The sequence below is a fragment of the Cyrtonyx montezumae genome, unplaced genomic scaffold (genome assembly GCF_038088225.1).
Source record: "Cyrtonyx montezumae isolate F1298 unplaced genomic scaffold, pur_monq_1.0 scaffold_0, whole genome shotgun sequence".
Lineage (NCBI taxonomy): Eukaryota > Metazoa > Chordata > Aves > Galliformes > Odontophoridae > Cyrtonyx > Cyrtonyx montezumae.
In genome coordinates, this window is record NW_027071824.1 from 50,873,259 (window position 1) to 50,885,750 (window position 12,492).

Below are 12,492 nucleotides of genomic sequence, written 5' to 3' on the forward strand. Positions count from 1 at the left end.
CCTAGAGATTTCTGGTGGCTTTGCCTCAGGCAAGTTTTTGCTCCTGTTTAGGAAAGAAAGTCTAGTCAAATAAGGAATCTAAGGAACATTTCTAAAGTAGTAGCAGTAACCTAATAACCTAGGTGAAATGCAAGGGCCTTCAGGAAGGAACAGTCTTAAACGGTCTTGAAGCATATCCTTTCCTTGTTTGAGACTCAGCTTGCTCATGTTTTGTTGCTGTCACATCCTCTGAGTTCATCGGTCACAAACCAGCAATCAGGCAAGGCAGAGATCTTTCATTTGTGCATATGTGAAGAGGGGTGAGGAGGCAGCAACCTTTTATTTTTGGGCTTTTATTTTTGTTTATAAAAGAAAATCTTTCTCTATGCTTCTTGTATGTTTCAAAGAAGCAAGTAGGCCAAATTTCTTCACTTCTCCCTTTCCCTTCCCTTCCCTGTCCATCCATATTCACATTTTGCATTCCCTTCTGTGCAGCTCCCATGCTGTGATTCAGATGAACACCCATTAATCCTGAGTAGATTCTAAAAATAAGAATTGAGAGGGGAAAAAAATCAGAACTGTATGCATTAACCTGCAATCGTCTTTCAGTTCTCTTGGGGGGGAGGGGGGGTTGGAGAAATAGGAAATCAGTGTTTCACTTCTCTTTCCAGGATAAAATGATTCTGACATTTGCAGCAGTTGTTCTTCTGATACAGGATTTCTAATTTATATACTTAAAAGGCACTATAAAATTTAGACACATTAGCTCAAAATGCTTATGCAGGCCATCCACCCACTTCTCTCAGCTGCTGAGTAGAACTACCACAAGCAACTTGATGAAGGAGGAATGTAGCTTGAAATCATGCTACTGAATTTACACTGTCTTCTTTTGTGTTACTCAGAGCTGAGGACAGACCCATCCTTTCTGTGTTTTTCACTGCAGAGTAAGCACTGTGTTTGCTGTGTGTAGTTGGTCCTTTTAGCTGTGAATTTCAAAGCTTCCCTTAACTCATCTTGAGAAAAAAAGGGGAAAGAAATCCTAGCTGAAGGTTTGCATCTGACTTGCTCTTCAGTGTGAAAGCAAAACCTGCGGGCATTTCTTACTCACTTGGCTGTAAGTAAACTTCTTTCTTTTAGATTGCATCTGAAATTTTGATGTTGGTGGGAAAAGAAAAAAAATCTGAGAGAACATCTCCTCACAACTCATTTTCCCATTCTGCGTTTTTCTAGGGCATCCTTTTTTTTTTTTTTTTTTTTTTTAAGAAATGAGTACCCTAAGATTGTACAAGGTGTAGCTCAGTTACTGCTACTTTAAGAGGTTGCAGGGTGAGACTTTTTTAAAATTACTTAGTATGTTCTGTTCTAGGTTGTTTGTTTTGTTTTGTGGGTGGTTTTTTTTTTTTTTTTTTTTTGCTGCCTTTTTTTTTTTCCTGGAAGGAGTATATCACAGAGAATGGAAAAGAATGTGCTGTGTTTTGAAAAAGACAAGGCCGTAACATTCACAGACTCAGCTGGCAGAGAAGCTAGGAAACAGGGAGGGTGGCAAAGTGTCTTTTTGATGGCAGCTGGGTGGGTTCGTCTCCTGCTCTTTCATCAGCTGCATCGGGAGCTTTTGACTGTGGCCTCATTGTGGTAATGCGTTTCCTTTCAGCTTTGCTGAGTGACTCTCCCCAGCCAGCCTCTGGCCAGCCCCATCACAGTGGCCCTCCAGACAGCACCACGTGTTGAGGCAGTGCTCGTCTCTCCTGCCCAACTGGAACACTGACTTCCTTTTTCCTCTCTGGCCTCTAATAAATGTGACCTAGTTCTGGTTAGTTCTCTTACTTTGAAGCTACACAGGGGCCAAAAAGGTCCTGTACCCACTGAGCATGGCCATCAGGGTGATGGATCTGTCAAAAAATTCATCACTGGCTTTCAGTGGTCCTGCCCCATGAATAGCTGTGATTCTCAGCCTCTGACAGAAAGCAAATCTGGCTGCAGTTCAATTAAATCCTTCATCTTTCACTACCTTTTGCTGGTTCTGGCCTCTAAGGCTGCCCGAAACTAAACAAGCAAGAAGCAGCACAAATCTTCATTTTGTGTAAGTGCCTTTTATCTTGGATCCCAAAGGGGGCAAGGAGGGAAGGCAAGCACAGAGCTATATTTGCAGGCATGTTGCAACTTAAGCATGGTCTGTCATGTTTGGAAGCTGCCATTCCCAAGGCCATGTCCCAATCATGCTGTCAGGAGGGAGGAATGGCAGGACAGACAGGGCCCTGCAAAGCTTTCTGCCTGCCTTACTAATCTCATGACCATAGGAGCTGCTGGTTTTCCTGAGGGGCTTCTGATGCTTATTACAGAAGTTTTCCACAGCAACTTTATGCCACCAAGAAACAATAGCAAGGGCGCTCCAACACTGTCAAAGGCATTCGCTTTGGGCCAGAGCAGTATGGCAGCAGGAGTTCATCTAAAACCACTCTTCCCGCTGTTCCCGTGATGGAAGTTCTCTGACACTGAGCACTGCCTGCTTCTGTTGCCAGGCATGGGGCTGCTGCAGGCAAACAAGCAATTAAAATGCAGAGATTTTTCTGCTCAGCCCACTGAAGGAGAATCTGGTTGTGGAGCTTCAAAAGACTCCCTTCAAAAAACAAATGAAAGCAGCCTAAGCATTTTTCAGTGCTGTTTTCTTGTGAAAATGCTGTTTCAATGAGTTCATTGATCCTGCTACATACTCAACTCTGAGTTTTGCCCTGTTGTTTCAGGCCTTTTGTTCAGGAATACCACATTGTATATGTGCATATTCTTAATAGTCACAGAAAATCCAGTGCTACAATTGCATCTTCTCTGATTTCCATTTTTTAATGCAGTATGACAGGCATTGAGCGTGTGTAGATTTGCAGGAGGTCTACACAAATCCCCAGTCACCTTTTAAGGCTGAACCCAATCTATCACATAGCAATAAACTTCTCTTCTTTCTGGATTCAGCCATTAGTGACAGTGGATTGTGTATGTGTATATATATATATACGTATATAGTAACCAGCAAGCTACCAGCCTGAGAAATAATGAATACACAACAGTTCAAATAATTTCACAACATTTTAAATATTTTTTTGACTCCTGTAGGTTGCCGAATCACTGATCAAGCTGGGATGGAGGCTGTCCTCTAACAAATCTGCCAGGGTGTTGTATGCTCTGACCAGATTTTTTTTGCACTATTCCACATTTGAAAACAAATTCTGGACATCCGAAACACTACAATCAGCATACACCTAATTCAAAGAGAGGCCACTGAGCATGCAGTTTGAAAATTCTCTGTAGGACAAGCTTTAAGTGCCTGTTTTTTACCTGTTTCAGGCTGCCTTCCTGATGACTTGCTGTAATAGTCAAAGTGAGTGGCAAGACTTTTCTGAAAATGGTTTTTTTTTTAATGTGTCTAAGGCTTGTGTTTCAAAATACTTGCTCCCTCAGTTTCTCTCCAGGGATCTGCTGATGGTGAAAAATAAAACAGTTCCAACTTCAGGGTAAATTTCTGTGCTGATTATTCCCTCTCTCTGGCCTGCAGGGGGCATTCCACAGAAAGCTGAACTCTCTTTCAAAAGTTCTTGCAGTTCTTATTCTTGGAAAGTCTTTTCTGTTCTTGCATCTTCCCAGAATGTAGCATTTTGAATATTAAATCCTACTGCAACTCATGAAACTTGGCTTATTTGATGTCACAATCTGATATGCTGTGGTGCTTTCAGCAAAACATGAAACACCAAGAAGATATCCCTTAGGGAATATTTTGTTCAGTGCCATACTAGATGCAAGCCTTGGTTTGATTAGCAAGTACCACAGAGACTGAATAAAAGCCAAAGGTTTTATTCTTCTGATTCCTTTTCAACATGACTGGTTTTTAATTCAGCTTTCCTGCTGGTGCTTTCCTGTCAAGATTTGTAAAATTTGGTCAGAAAAAGACAGCTGACATTTACCATTCAACTGGTTTTTCCCTTTCATATCTCTCACTGAAATAAGTTCTCCTAAAAATACAGATTTCCTCCACAAAGAAGACAAAGAGGAACGCAGCCCTGCCAGCTCCATACTCACCCCATTTTTTCATCCCATGGCACATGGGAGCATGTAGAACAGGTAGATGTTACCCCACATCTCCCTCTGTTCCCCCCTCAAGCATTTTAAGGACACGCTTTCTCCTGAACTTTATTTTTTTGAGAAAAAATCAGGTTCTGAAGTAGGTACTGTAATTCAGTGTTTCAGTTACAAAACCTTACACATACAAAACCAAAAGCTTCTGATGCTGTGAGGCAATGAATTTATTCTAGTTATCCTCACATCCCTCTCTTCTTGATTTCCAGCTGCAGAAGCTGGAGTAGGGCATGTCTTATTAGTACTTTTTTTTCACATACTGTACATTCTGCTTTTAAAGTAAAAGTAGGAGAAATGAGCTTCTTCATACTCCTGGAGTTTTCCCAGGCTTTATTACCAAATAGAACTGCTCTGAACATAATTAAGGAGCAATGAGTATATAAAAACTTAATAACAATAAAATTACCTTTAAATCTTTTTCAAATAATGTTTTCACCATGTGAAAGGAAACTACTCTTCCGGTTAAGCTGATGTTGGACCACTTGCAGTGTAAATGTTAGAGTCCAAGAAATATAAGAGGGGCAAGAAGAGAGACAAATATTATAACAATTACTTTCATTTGTCTCTAAGGAAGTCTCAGAAACCGTGTAAATGTTTTATATTTTCATGAAAACACATGTTTGGTATTGCCCATAAAAATGCATCTTGAAAACAAATAAATGCAATATGTTTGCATAAGAAAAGTTAATTTTAATTAGGCTGGTTACATACCTTTTAACAAAATCGGTGGCAAATTATGATAGCACTGTATGACTCCATGACTCGTACATCTGAGAAATGTTGCCTTTCCTAATGGAAAGGGAATAAAATCTTGTTCCTTTACCGTAAGTTGCACAGCATGTTGGATGAACAACATTATGTGCTCGTCTCCTGAGAATTCAGTGTAAAACAGCTCCAGATTTTGTTTGGTGATCTCAGTGCTGGCTGAATAACTCCAGCCTTCCAGTGCTCCAAGTGCTGACATGAGGGGTAAGGAGACTTTAGGATATGAAATGCCTTCTCTATTATACTAAAGGAGATTAATTTTTGGACTCCGTTCATTCATATAAAGACTGATGCTGAATGGAGGTTACATTTATTGTCTATGAAAACCCTGAGTTAGCTGAAATCTCTTGAAGCACACACACACACACGTATTCTGTCGCATTTAGCAAACTCCCCATGATGTAACATAGCTGGCTGGAGTCTTTCAGCCAGGAATAGACAACTTTAAAGGAGTTGGCTCAAAAAGTTGCATGCACATTAACACCATCTCTTACATTTTACAAGAGACTACATTCAAGCAGTCTTTATGCTTGGATTGTCTGGACACTGACAAAGTGGAAAGGGGCAAGAGAAAGAAAAAAGCCTTTCTGTCAGTCACCAACTTTGCATCAAATTCTCCCTCCCTTTATGCTTCTATTGCAGAGAAAAGGAGAAGAAAACAATGAAGGCAGTGATAATTCCTTGTTATTCTATTCATGTTATTCCTTATTAAAAAAAAAAAAAAAAAAAAACCGATACCTTTAATTAATAATCTCAGTCTACTGGTACATATGTGTACTATCTCCTGGTTTATTCACTTTTTTCAGAATTAATACTTCGAAAGATTTTATTTTAACTTTTTCTTCATTAACTGAATAGAATAAGTAAATGAAGTATGTAGGGTGTTACAGTTCTTGTGACTCGGATATGAAATCTTCACAGATTTCTGTGGGAAATCTTACCTGCTCAGCTGAATGTTTGCAAATGAGTGATAGTGCTAGTTGAAAAATAATTCTCTCATACGTATATTTTCATGTCTGCAAATGCAGCAGCTATAAGAAAACCTCTTCTTGCCCCCACCCTCCCCAGCACGCTCTGAAACTTTGTTTTTCATCTTTTTTTCTTCTTTCATTCTTGTGCTTTCTTTTCTACTTTTTTTTTCAGTGAAAACACATGGGAACAAGTAAGAGGAGAGAGAAAGCTGGAGGGGGAGAGGGAGGAGGTGATAGAGTTTCACAGGGAGGTAAGGTTTCAGTCCAACACAAAGGCTGCTGAGATTCTGCATTAAATAGTAAAGGCTACATTAACACTCCACTAGTTTGAAGTGAATGAATGTATGTGCCAGCCCTTGCACCTTTTAATCAGAGTACTTCAATAGCTCACTCTTCTCCATCTGAGTCTCTTGATAGGGGATTTCCCTCACAGTGTCACCTTGTGCAGCAGCATTTGCTCAGCTGCCTGAGCCTTGCTTCTTGTGCTCAGGTCCAAGAAGCAAGTCCCTGACTCATCCCTCCAACTTGACACACTGCTCTGGGCTTCCCCTGTGCTGACTGCATTGCAACAAGTTCTCATCCTGCAGGTCCACTGCTTTCCTTGTGATTTTGTGTCTCTAAGGATCCAAAAGATTCCAGGAAAGCTTCATTTGTAGGTGGGCAAAAGCAGCACAGAGATCAGTGCATGCAGTTTTTTACTGCTCGCACAAAGTGTGGACAACACACTGCTGAGTGGCAAAGTTGATAGATTAGAGGGAGGGAAAGGATGCAGTCCAAAGGGTCACGAACATGCTCGAGAGTTGGACCTGTGGGTCTGTGCAAACCTCATGAAGTTCAACAAGGCCAAATGCAACGTCCTGCACCTGGGCTGGGGCAATTCCAAGCACAAATACAGTCTGGACAGAGAATGGATTGAGGGCAGCTCCAAGAATAAGGTGTTGGGAGTGTTGGTTGAAAAGCTCAACATAAGCTGGCAATGTGCACTTGTAGTATAGAAGGCCAACTGTGTCCTGGGCTGCACCAAAAGAAGAATGGCTAGCAGGTCACAGAAGTGTTTGTCCCCCTCTGCTCTGCTCATGAGACTACCAGCAGTACTGCATCCAGGCCTGGGGCCCACAGCACAAGAAAGATGAGAAGCTGTTGGAGTGAGTCCAGAGGAGGGCTACGAAGATACTCAGAGGGCTGGAACAGCCTCACTTATGAGGAAAGGCTGAGGGAGCTGGGCTTGTTCAGCCTGGAGAAGGCTCCAGAGAGACCTCATTGTTGCCTACAGGAAAACAGGAGAGGGACTTTTTACAAGGGCACACATAGTGATAGAACATGGAGTAGATTTAGATTAGATATAAGGAAAAAATTATTCACTCCAAGGATGGCAAGGCACTGGCAGAGGCTGCCCAGAGAAGCTGTGAATGGCCCATCCCTAGAGGCATTTGAGGCCAGGTTGGATTGGGCATTGACCTGGTGTGTGGCAGCTCTGCCCACAGCAGAGGGATTGGAACTAGAGGATCTTTAAGGTCCTTTCCAACCCAAACCATTCTTTGATACTATGAAAAACTGTTTTGACACCTCACTCATTGTGGTCTCTGAGGGATCCGCTGGGGTCACTGCCAGTCCCAGGGATGGACAACCACAAGCCTTAGCACGGAACCCCACATCTCCAGCCCCAACACTAAAGATTTGGTGAGGGCGCCCTGCTGTGGGGTTGGTATGTCTCAGAGAAATAGAGAAAGGTGAAAAGGACACCTTCAAATTAAGCTAGGATTGAAAGGTAGTAGATGTGTGCTAACTGCAAGTGGTACAGCTCAGGGAAATATATTAAAATGAAGATTTTTTTTCTGAAGAGGCTTGCAGAATAACTGACAGTATCTTCAAACTGTGGAAAATGCCCTTCAACAGAAGGGGCTTTTAATTAGTCAGGTTAGACTTAGGGAGTGGGTATCTAGGTGTCTGTGAACTGTCACAGGCAACAGGAAGCTACTGCATAATTTTTCAAGCGTTAGCAGCAGATGAATATGCTTTTTCTGAATCCCAGGAGTTTGTCAAAACTAATTTCCTGTGTTGATGTTGGGGTAAGGCATACAAAATACCCAGCCTGGCAGCTACAGAAAAATGAGGATATTTGAAAAAGGATATGCTTTTTATTTACTCTAAGTGACGGATATTGGTTGAAATGTGAAAAGAAATAAGGGGAGAAAAATGTGCTTTGCTATACATTTTTGTGGGTTTTTTTTTTTTTTTCCTGTGCTGTACATTTTCTGCCTGCTTGCTTACATATTCTGGAGAAAGTATGCCTAGGAATTTGATTTTTTTTAAAGATTTTTCTGTTATCACTGCTTTTTCTTTGCAGTGCTAATGTCTAGAGAACTGTTTGTGCCAAGCTGTGTGTAGGATTCACCGCACCTGTTCAGATTAAGGGTCCATGCAGATGCGTATCTGATTCCCTAGATCCATCATCTCTGACTTCAGAAACCTTGGTTTTGTGCCAAGATTCAGTTAGCATCAGTAGCAAGGAGTTTGATAGTGCCAGTACATGAATTCAACATTAGAGCTCACAGAGGAAAAATAACACCAGGTAACAGAGCTGACCTCTGAGGGCTGTGTCTGAGTGTGGTGGCTCATCCTCTTTTTCCCTCCACCTACACAGGAGTAGGCTCTTAACTTGTCTGTGGATAACACTGCAAGAGATTATTACCCCAGGCGCTGGTAGTGCCCCATGAGGATGCTGAATATGAGATTATGAGAATTAAAAAATATCAAGCAAATTTTTCCAAAGCATACATTCTCACTTTCCCCATGTCGAAGACCTGGGCTTCGAGGCTGTCTTCATATACCACATTAATTCCTCCACAACTTTCTGAGCTTTCTTAGCTCATTTATATTTTTGAATACCGGAGCATCTGGCATCAAGTTGCCATACCCTTCAATTTAGTATTGCATAAAAAGGCGTTACTTTTGTTTTAAATGTGCTATCTGATGAGTTCACTCCTACTTTCCTGTGCTGTGATAACTATCAGATCATTGTATCTGCTTTTCTATCTGGCACATAAAGCTCCAGCAGTGAAAAAATGCCACATTGCCTTTACACAAATCAAGCTATTGCGTGGTTGGCAATGTCAGAAATGAACAGTGAGTTAAGTGCCTTGATCTGGAGGCAGACCTGAACAGCCCTAGCTGCACTTTTTGGCTGTGGCTTTGTTTTTACTTCTGCTTGTTCTCCTCTGGTGCAAAGGGCAAGCAAGAGAGGTTTTTTTCTCCTACTGCCTCCATGCACACAGCTTTCTGGGTCGGTCATAGATCTGGGGCTGCAGTAGGAACAGGTAGGGCCTCCTTCTTTGTCCCTGCTGAGGAAGAATATGTTGTGAGATTTCCCAATATGTTGCTGTTTATTTTCAAGCAGGATGTTGGGTTTGTGTGTTTTCGAAAATTGGTTTTTGAGCAGTGAACTTAATTTGATCCTCATCATAAGTAGGTTTGAATAAGACCTGTGCTCACAAGTGTGTTAATACCTCTTTTTCTTCCTCCTATAGGATTTTAGATAATGGGCTGTGTGCAATGTAAGGACAAAGAGGCAACAAAACTGACTGATGAGAGGGATGGGAGTTTAACGCAAAGCTCAGGCTACCGCTATGGCACAGATCCCACGCCACAGCATTATCCGAGCTTCGGCGTGACTTCAATTCCAAACTACAACAACTTCCATGCCACAGGAGGCCAAGGACTGACTGTGTTCGGTGGAGTCAACTCCTCCTCTCATACAGGGACGCTGCGTACAAGAGGAGGAACAGGTGAGTTTCAAAGTCTTGTTCTGGTGCACTTGTTAAGTATCAGTCACATTATCATGCCAGAGTCACAGCTGTCTTGGCACACTTTTGGAAAATGTTACCTCATTAATTAGTGCAAAGATTAAAGTTGGAGTGGAGGTGGGTCTCCATCACTACCTTGCAAGCTTGAAGATAGCAGTTCACTTAGGGGATGAGAAATTATGTATACATGTCCAACTGACTAATTCATCCCTCTATCAGGGAATGGAAAGTGTGGTCTAATCCATCTCTAGTGGTTAATTGGAAATTATTGATGTAGATATCATAGAGTCATAGAATCCTAGAATCATAGGGGTTGGAAGGGACCTCAAGAGATATGTCTACACTCTCTTCAAAGCCCCCTTGCCTATTTGGAATGCTTACATTGTGTGTGGCCACTGAATCAAGAGGACTGTGAACTCCGCAAACTGAAGGAGGTGGTGTGCCCACTGGCTGTATGAAAACAAAAGGATGAGCAGGAGGTGATAGCAGGAGGCTTCAGTTTATTTTGCTGCTCAACAATTGGAATGGCTTACATTTGGCTCAACCACCTGGCCTCCTGAGGCTCCTTTCCCTTCTGCTTTTTGGTGATGGAATGTAACTTGCCTATCTTCCTCTTTAGGTGTAACTCTTTTTGTGGCGCTTTATGACTATGAAGCAAGAACAGAAGATGACTTAAGTTTTCACAAAGGAGAAAAATTTCAAATTCTTAACAGCTCGTAAGTTTTAGGCTGGGAAATATGCTTTTCAATATTTTGAAATTTAAATGTTGATGATTATATTTGTCTTACATTATTTGTAAAATATAATGCTGGATATTCAAGATGTGTATGGATTTTATTCTGCTTATTTACTTGTCTTTCCTTTTTAAGTGCTTCATTTTAGAGAAACAAATACTCAACCACATGCAGCTTTACTTCAAAATAAGCATTTGTTACACATTCAGAACTGAGAATACCAGTTCTGAGCTTTATCAGAAGTAACAGAAATTCTGTGAGACTTGTATTAGCACTTTCTGCAAGCTGATGCAAGTCTCTCTGCAGCAGGAACAAGCTAGAAACCAATTCACAAAAGAGAAATTGCACAGACTTGCATGTCAACATAGGTTTAAAAATCACAGTTCTTCTTTTAATGTAGGTGATATAAATCTGAGCTTGCTAGTAAGTGAAGTGAAAATACATTGCTGTACAGTTGCATTTCACATGAAAGCCACACTTTCATCCTGGAAATCACCAACTTAAAATTAATTTTATTAACTGTCCAGAGGAAAAAAAATCCCAAAGCATTTTATAAATAACATCTGAAAATCACTGTGCTATTGACCTATATCAGAACATCTTGTCATTTTTGGCTGAGAACTTAAATTTGAAGGCTAAGTATTGCTACCATGTACAGGTAGAAATGGGTTAACAACCAAATATGTAGCTTTTAGAGGTTTTTTGATATTTTTCTCATCTTTATTTCTCATACTGTGTGACAGTGAGGCAAACTCATCCCTGGTGCAGTTCCTGTTAATTTTAATAGAACAACTCCAACGTGAATTAAAGTTAAAAAAATAATAATAATTTTAAATCAGGTAATTCTGTGGAATATTTCATGAAGCCACATAGCTGAAGAGCTTTGATGTAGATGAAAGCACAGAAACTTCAGTTACAACTTGTAGAGAGAGCAGCAGTTTAAAAACCTCTCTACTTTTAAATTACCACTTGGAAAAAAAACCTTTTTTAACCTATTATCCCTTTTTTCATGTTGCCTGCCGCTTTCCCAGTGTCACGAGAACTGGGCCATAACTTGAAAAAAAAGTAGATTATAAATTCTTTACTTGATAAAACTAGGGGGTGCTGACAGAGACTTGCAATGCAGTGACACTTGGAGTCAGTGGGACAGAGATTGCAGGTGGATGCAGCACGCGCTAGGCATTTTGATGCAAGTAGTTACTGCCTGGAGGAAGGTGATTTAAGAGAAGAAAAAATAAGGCATCCACTGACTTTCCTGTAGGGATTTAGAAGTTCAGCTCCCAGCTCATCCTACTCTGCTTATAACCACTGGACCTAACCACACCCCTGGAGTACTGACAGCAGGGCTGGGAATCTCCAGAGGACAGCTTTTCTGTGAGAATGCTTCATCTCTCCACTCGTATCAGAAACAACATGAAAGCAGACCATTTTTTAGAGTCTGCCGCTGCTGCTTGCAACCAGGAAGCACAAAAGTGCACTAAACCAGTTTTTCTGGAATTTTTGAGAGGATTGTTTTTTTCATAACTCTGAACAAATTAAATCTGATTTGTGCTTTGGGTGAAAAGTTCAGGTCAGCAAGACCTGAACAGAAGTGTACAGAGGGCATCTCTGCAGTTTGGCATTAGGAATGGTCTGTTTCTGGAGTGGTTAGGCTGACTTCAGAGCCCAGAAACACCCCACTATTACCATCCCCACTGCCACTCCTGCATGCCCTGCCCTGACTAGCTCCATTGAGTAGCATAGCCTCCTCCTCACCTGGACTTGTCAGGTGGGTGTCTAAAATTAGGAGCTGTGAAAAAAAGTCAATGTTCTTCCTCCTTTCTGGCAGTGCTTTGAGATATTCTAGGCTTCCCTGCCGAAGCAGAGAGGGGTGTTTTTGATATTGTTCTGATGTAGGGCCCTTCTTTTTCACTCCCTAGATACAAGGAGATACCTCCATCTAGTGGATTGTCTGTGCAGTAAGGAGAGGAAATGGGAGCTAGTGATAATGGTACAATTCAGCTGGCTGTTTCTAATGGCTGGGAAGGAGCTGGACTGTTTGTCAACCATCCTATGGCATGATCTCTCAGAAATCAACTACAGCAGCATATGGAAGTAGTATTAGCACTTCAGCTGGAA

At 41.3% G+C, this 12,492-nt stretch overlaps 1 protein-coding gene across 6 annotated transcripts in view; it reads left to right on the forward strand.

Annotated features, from left to right (window-relative positions):
• Positions 1-12,492, forward strand: part of FYN (FYN proto-oncogene, Src family tyrosine kinase) — a 128,453-nt gene that overhangs the window by 80,765 nt on the left and 35,196 nt on the right. For 4 of the 6 annotated variants that reach the window (XM_065734917.1, XM_065734933.1, XM_065734954.1 and 1 more), the window contains 2 exons: positions 9,365-9,622; positions 10,260-10,356. In XM_065734917.1, coding sequence (XP_065590989.1) covers positions 9,376-9,622; positions 10,260-10,356 — 344 coding nt within the window. In that variant the 5' untranslated portion in view covers positions 9,365-9,375. Of the gene's footprint in view, positions 1-4,478; positions 4,591-4,718; positions 5,071-6,009; positions 6,089-9,364; positions 9,623-10,259; positions 10,357-12,492 lie in introns of those variants that run through there. The other 2 variants (XM_065734949.1, XM_065734941.1) reach the window with 2 other exon arrangements.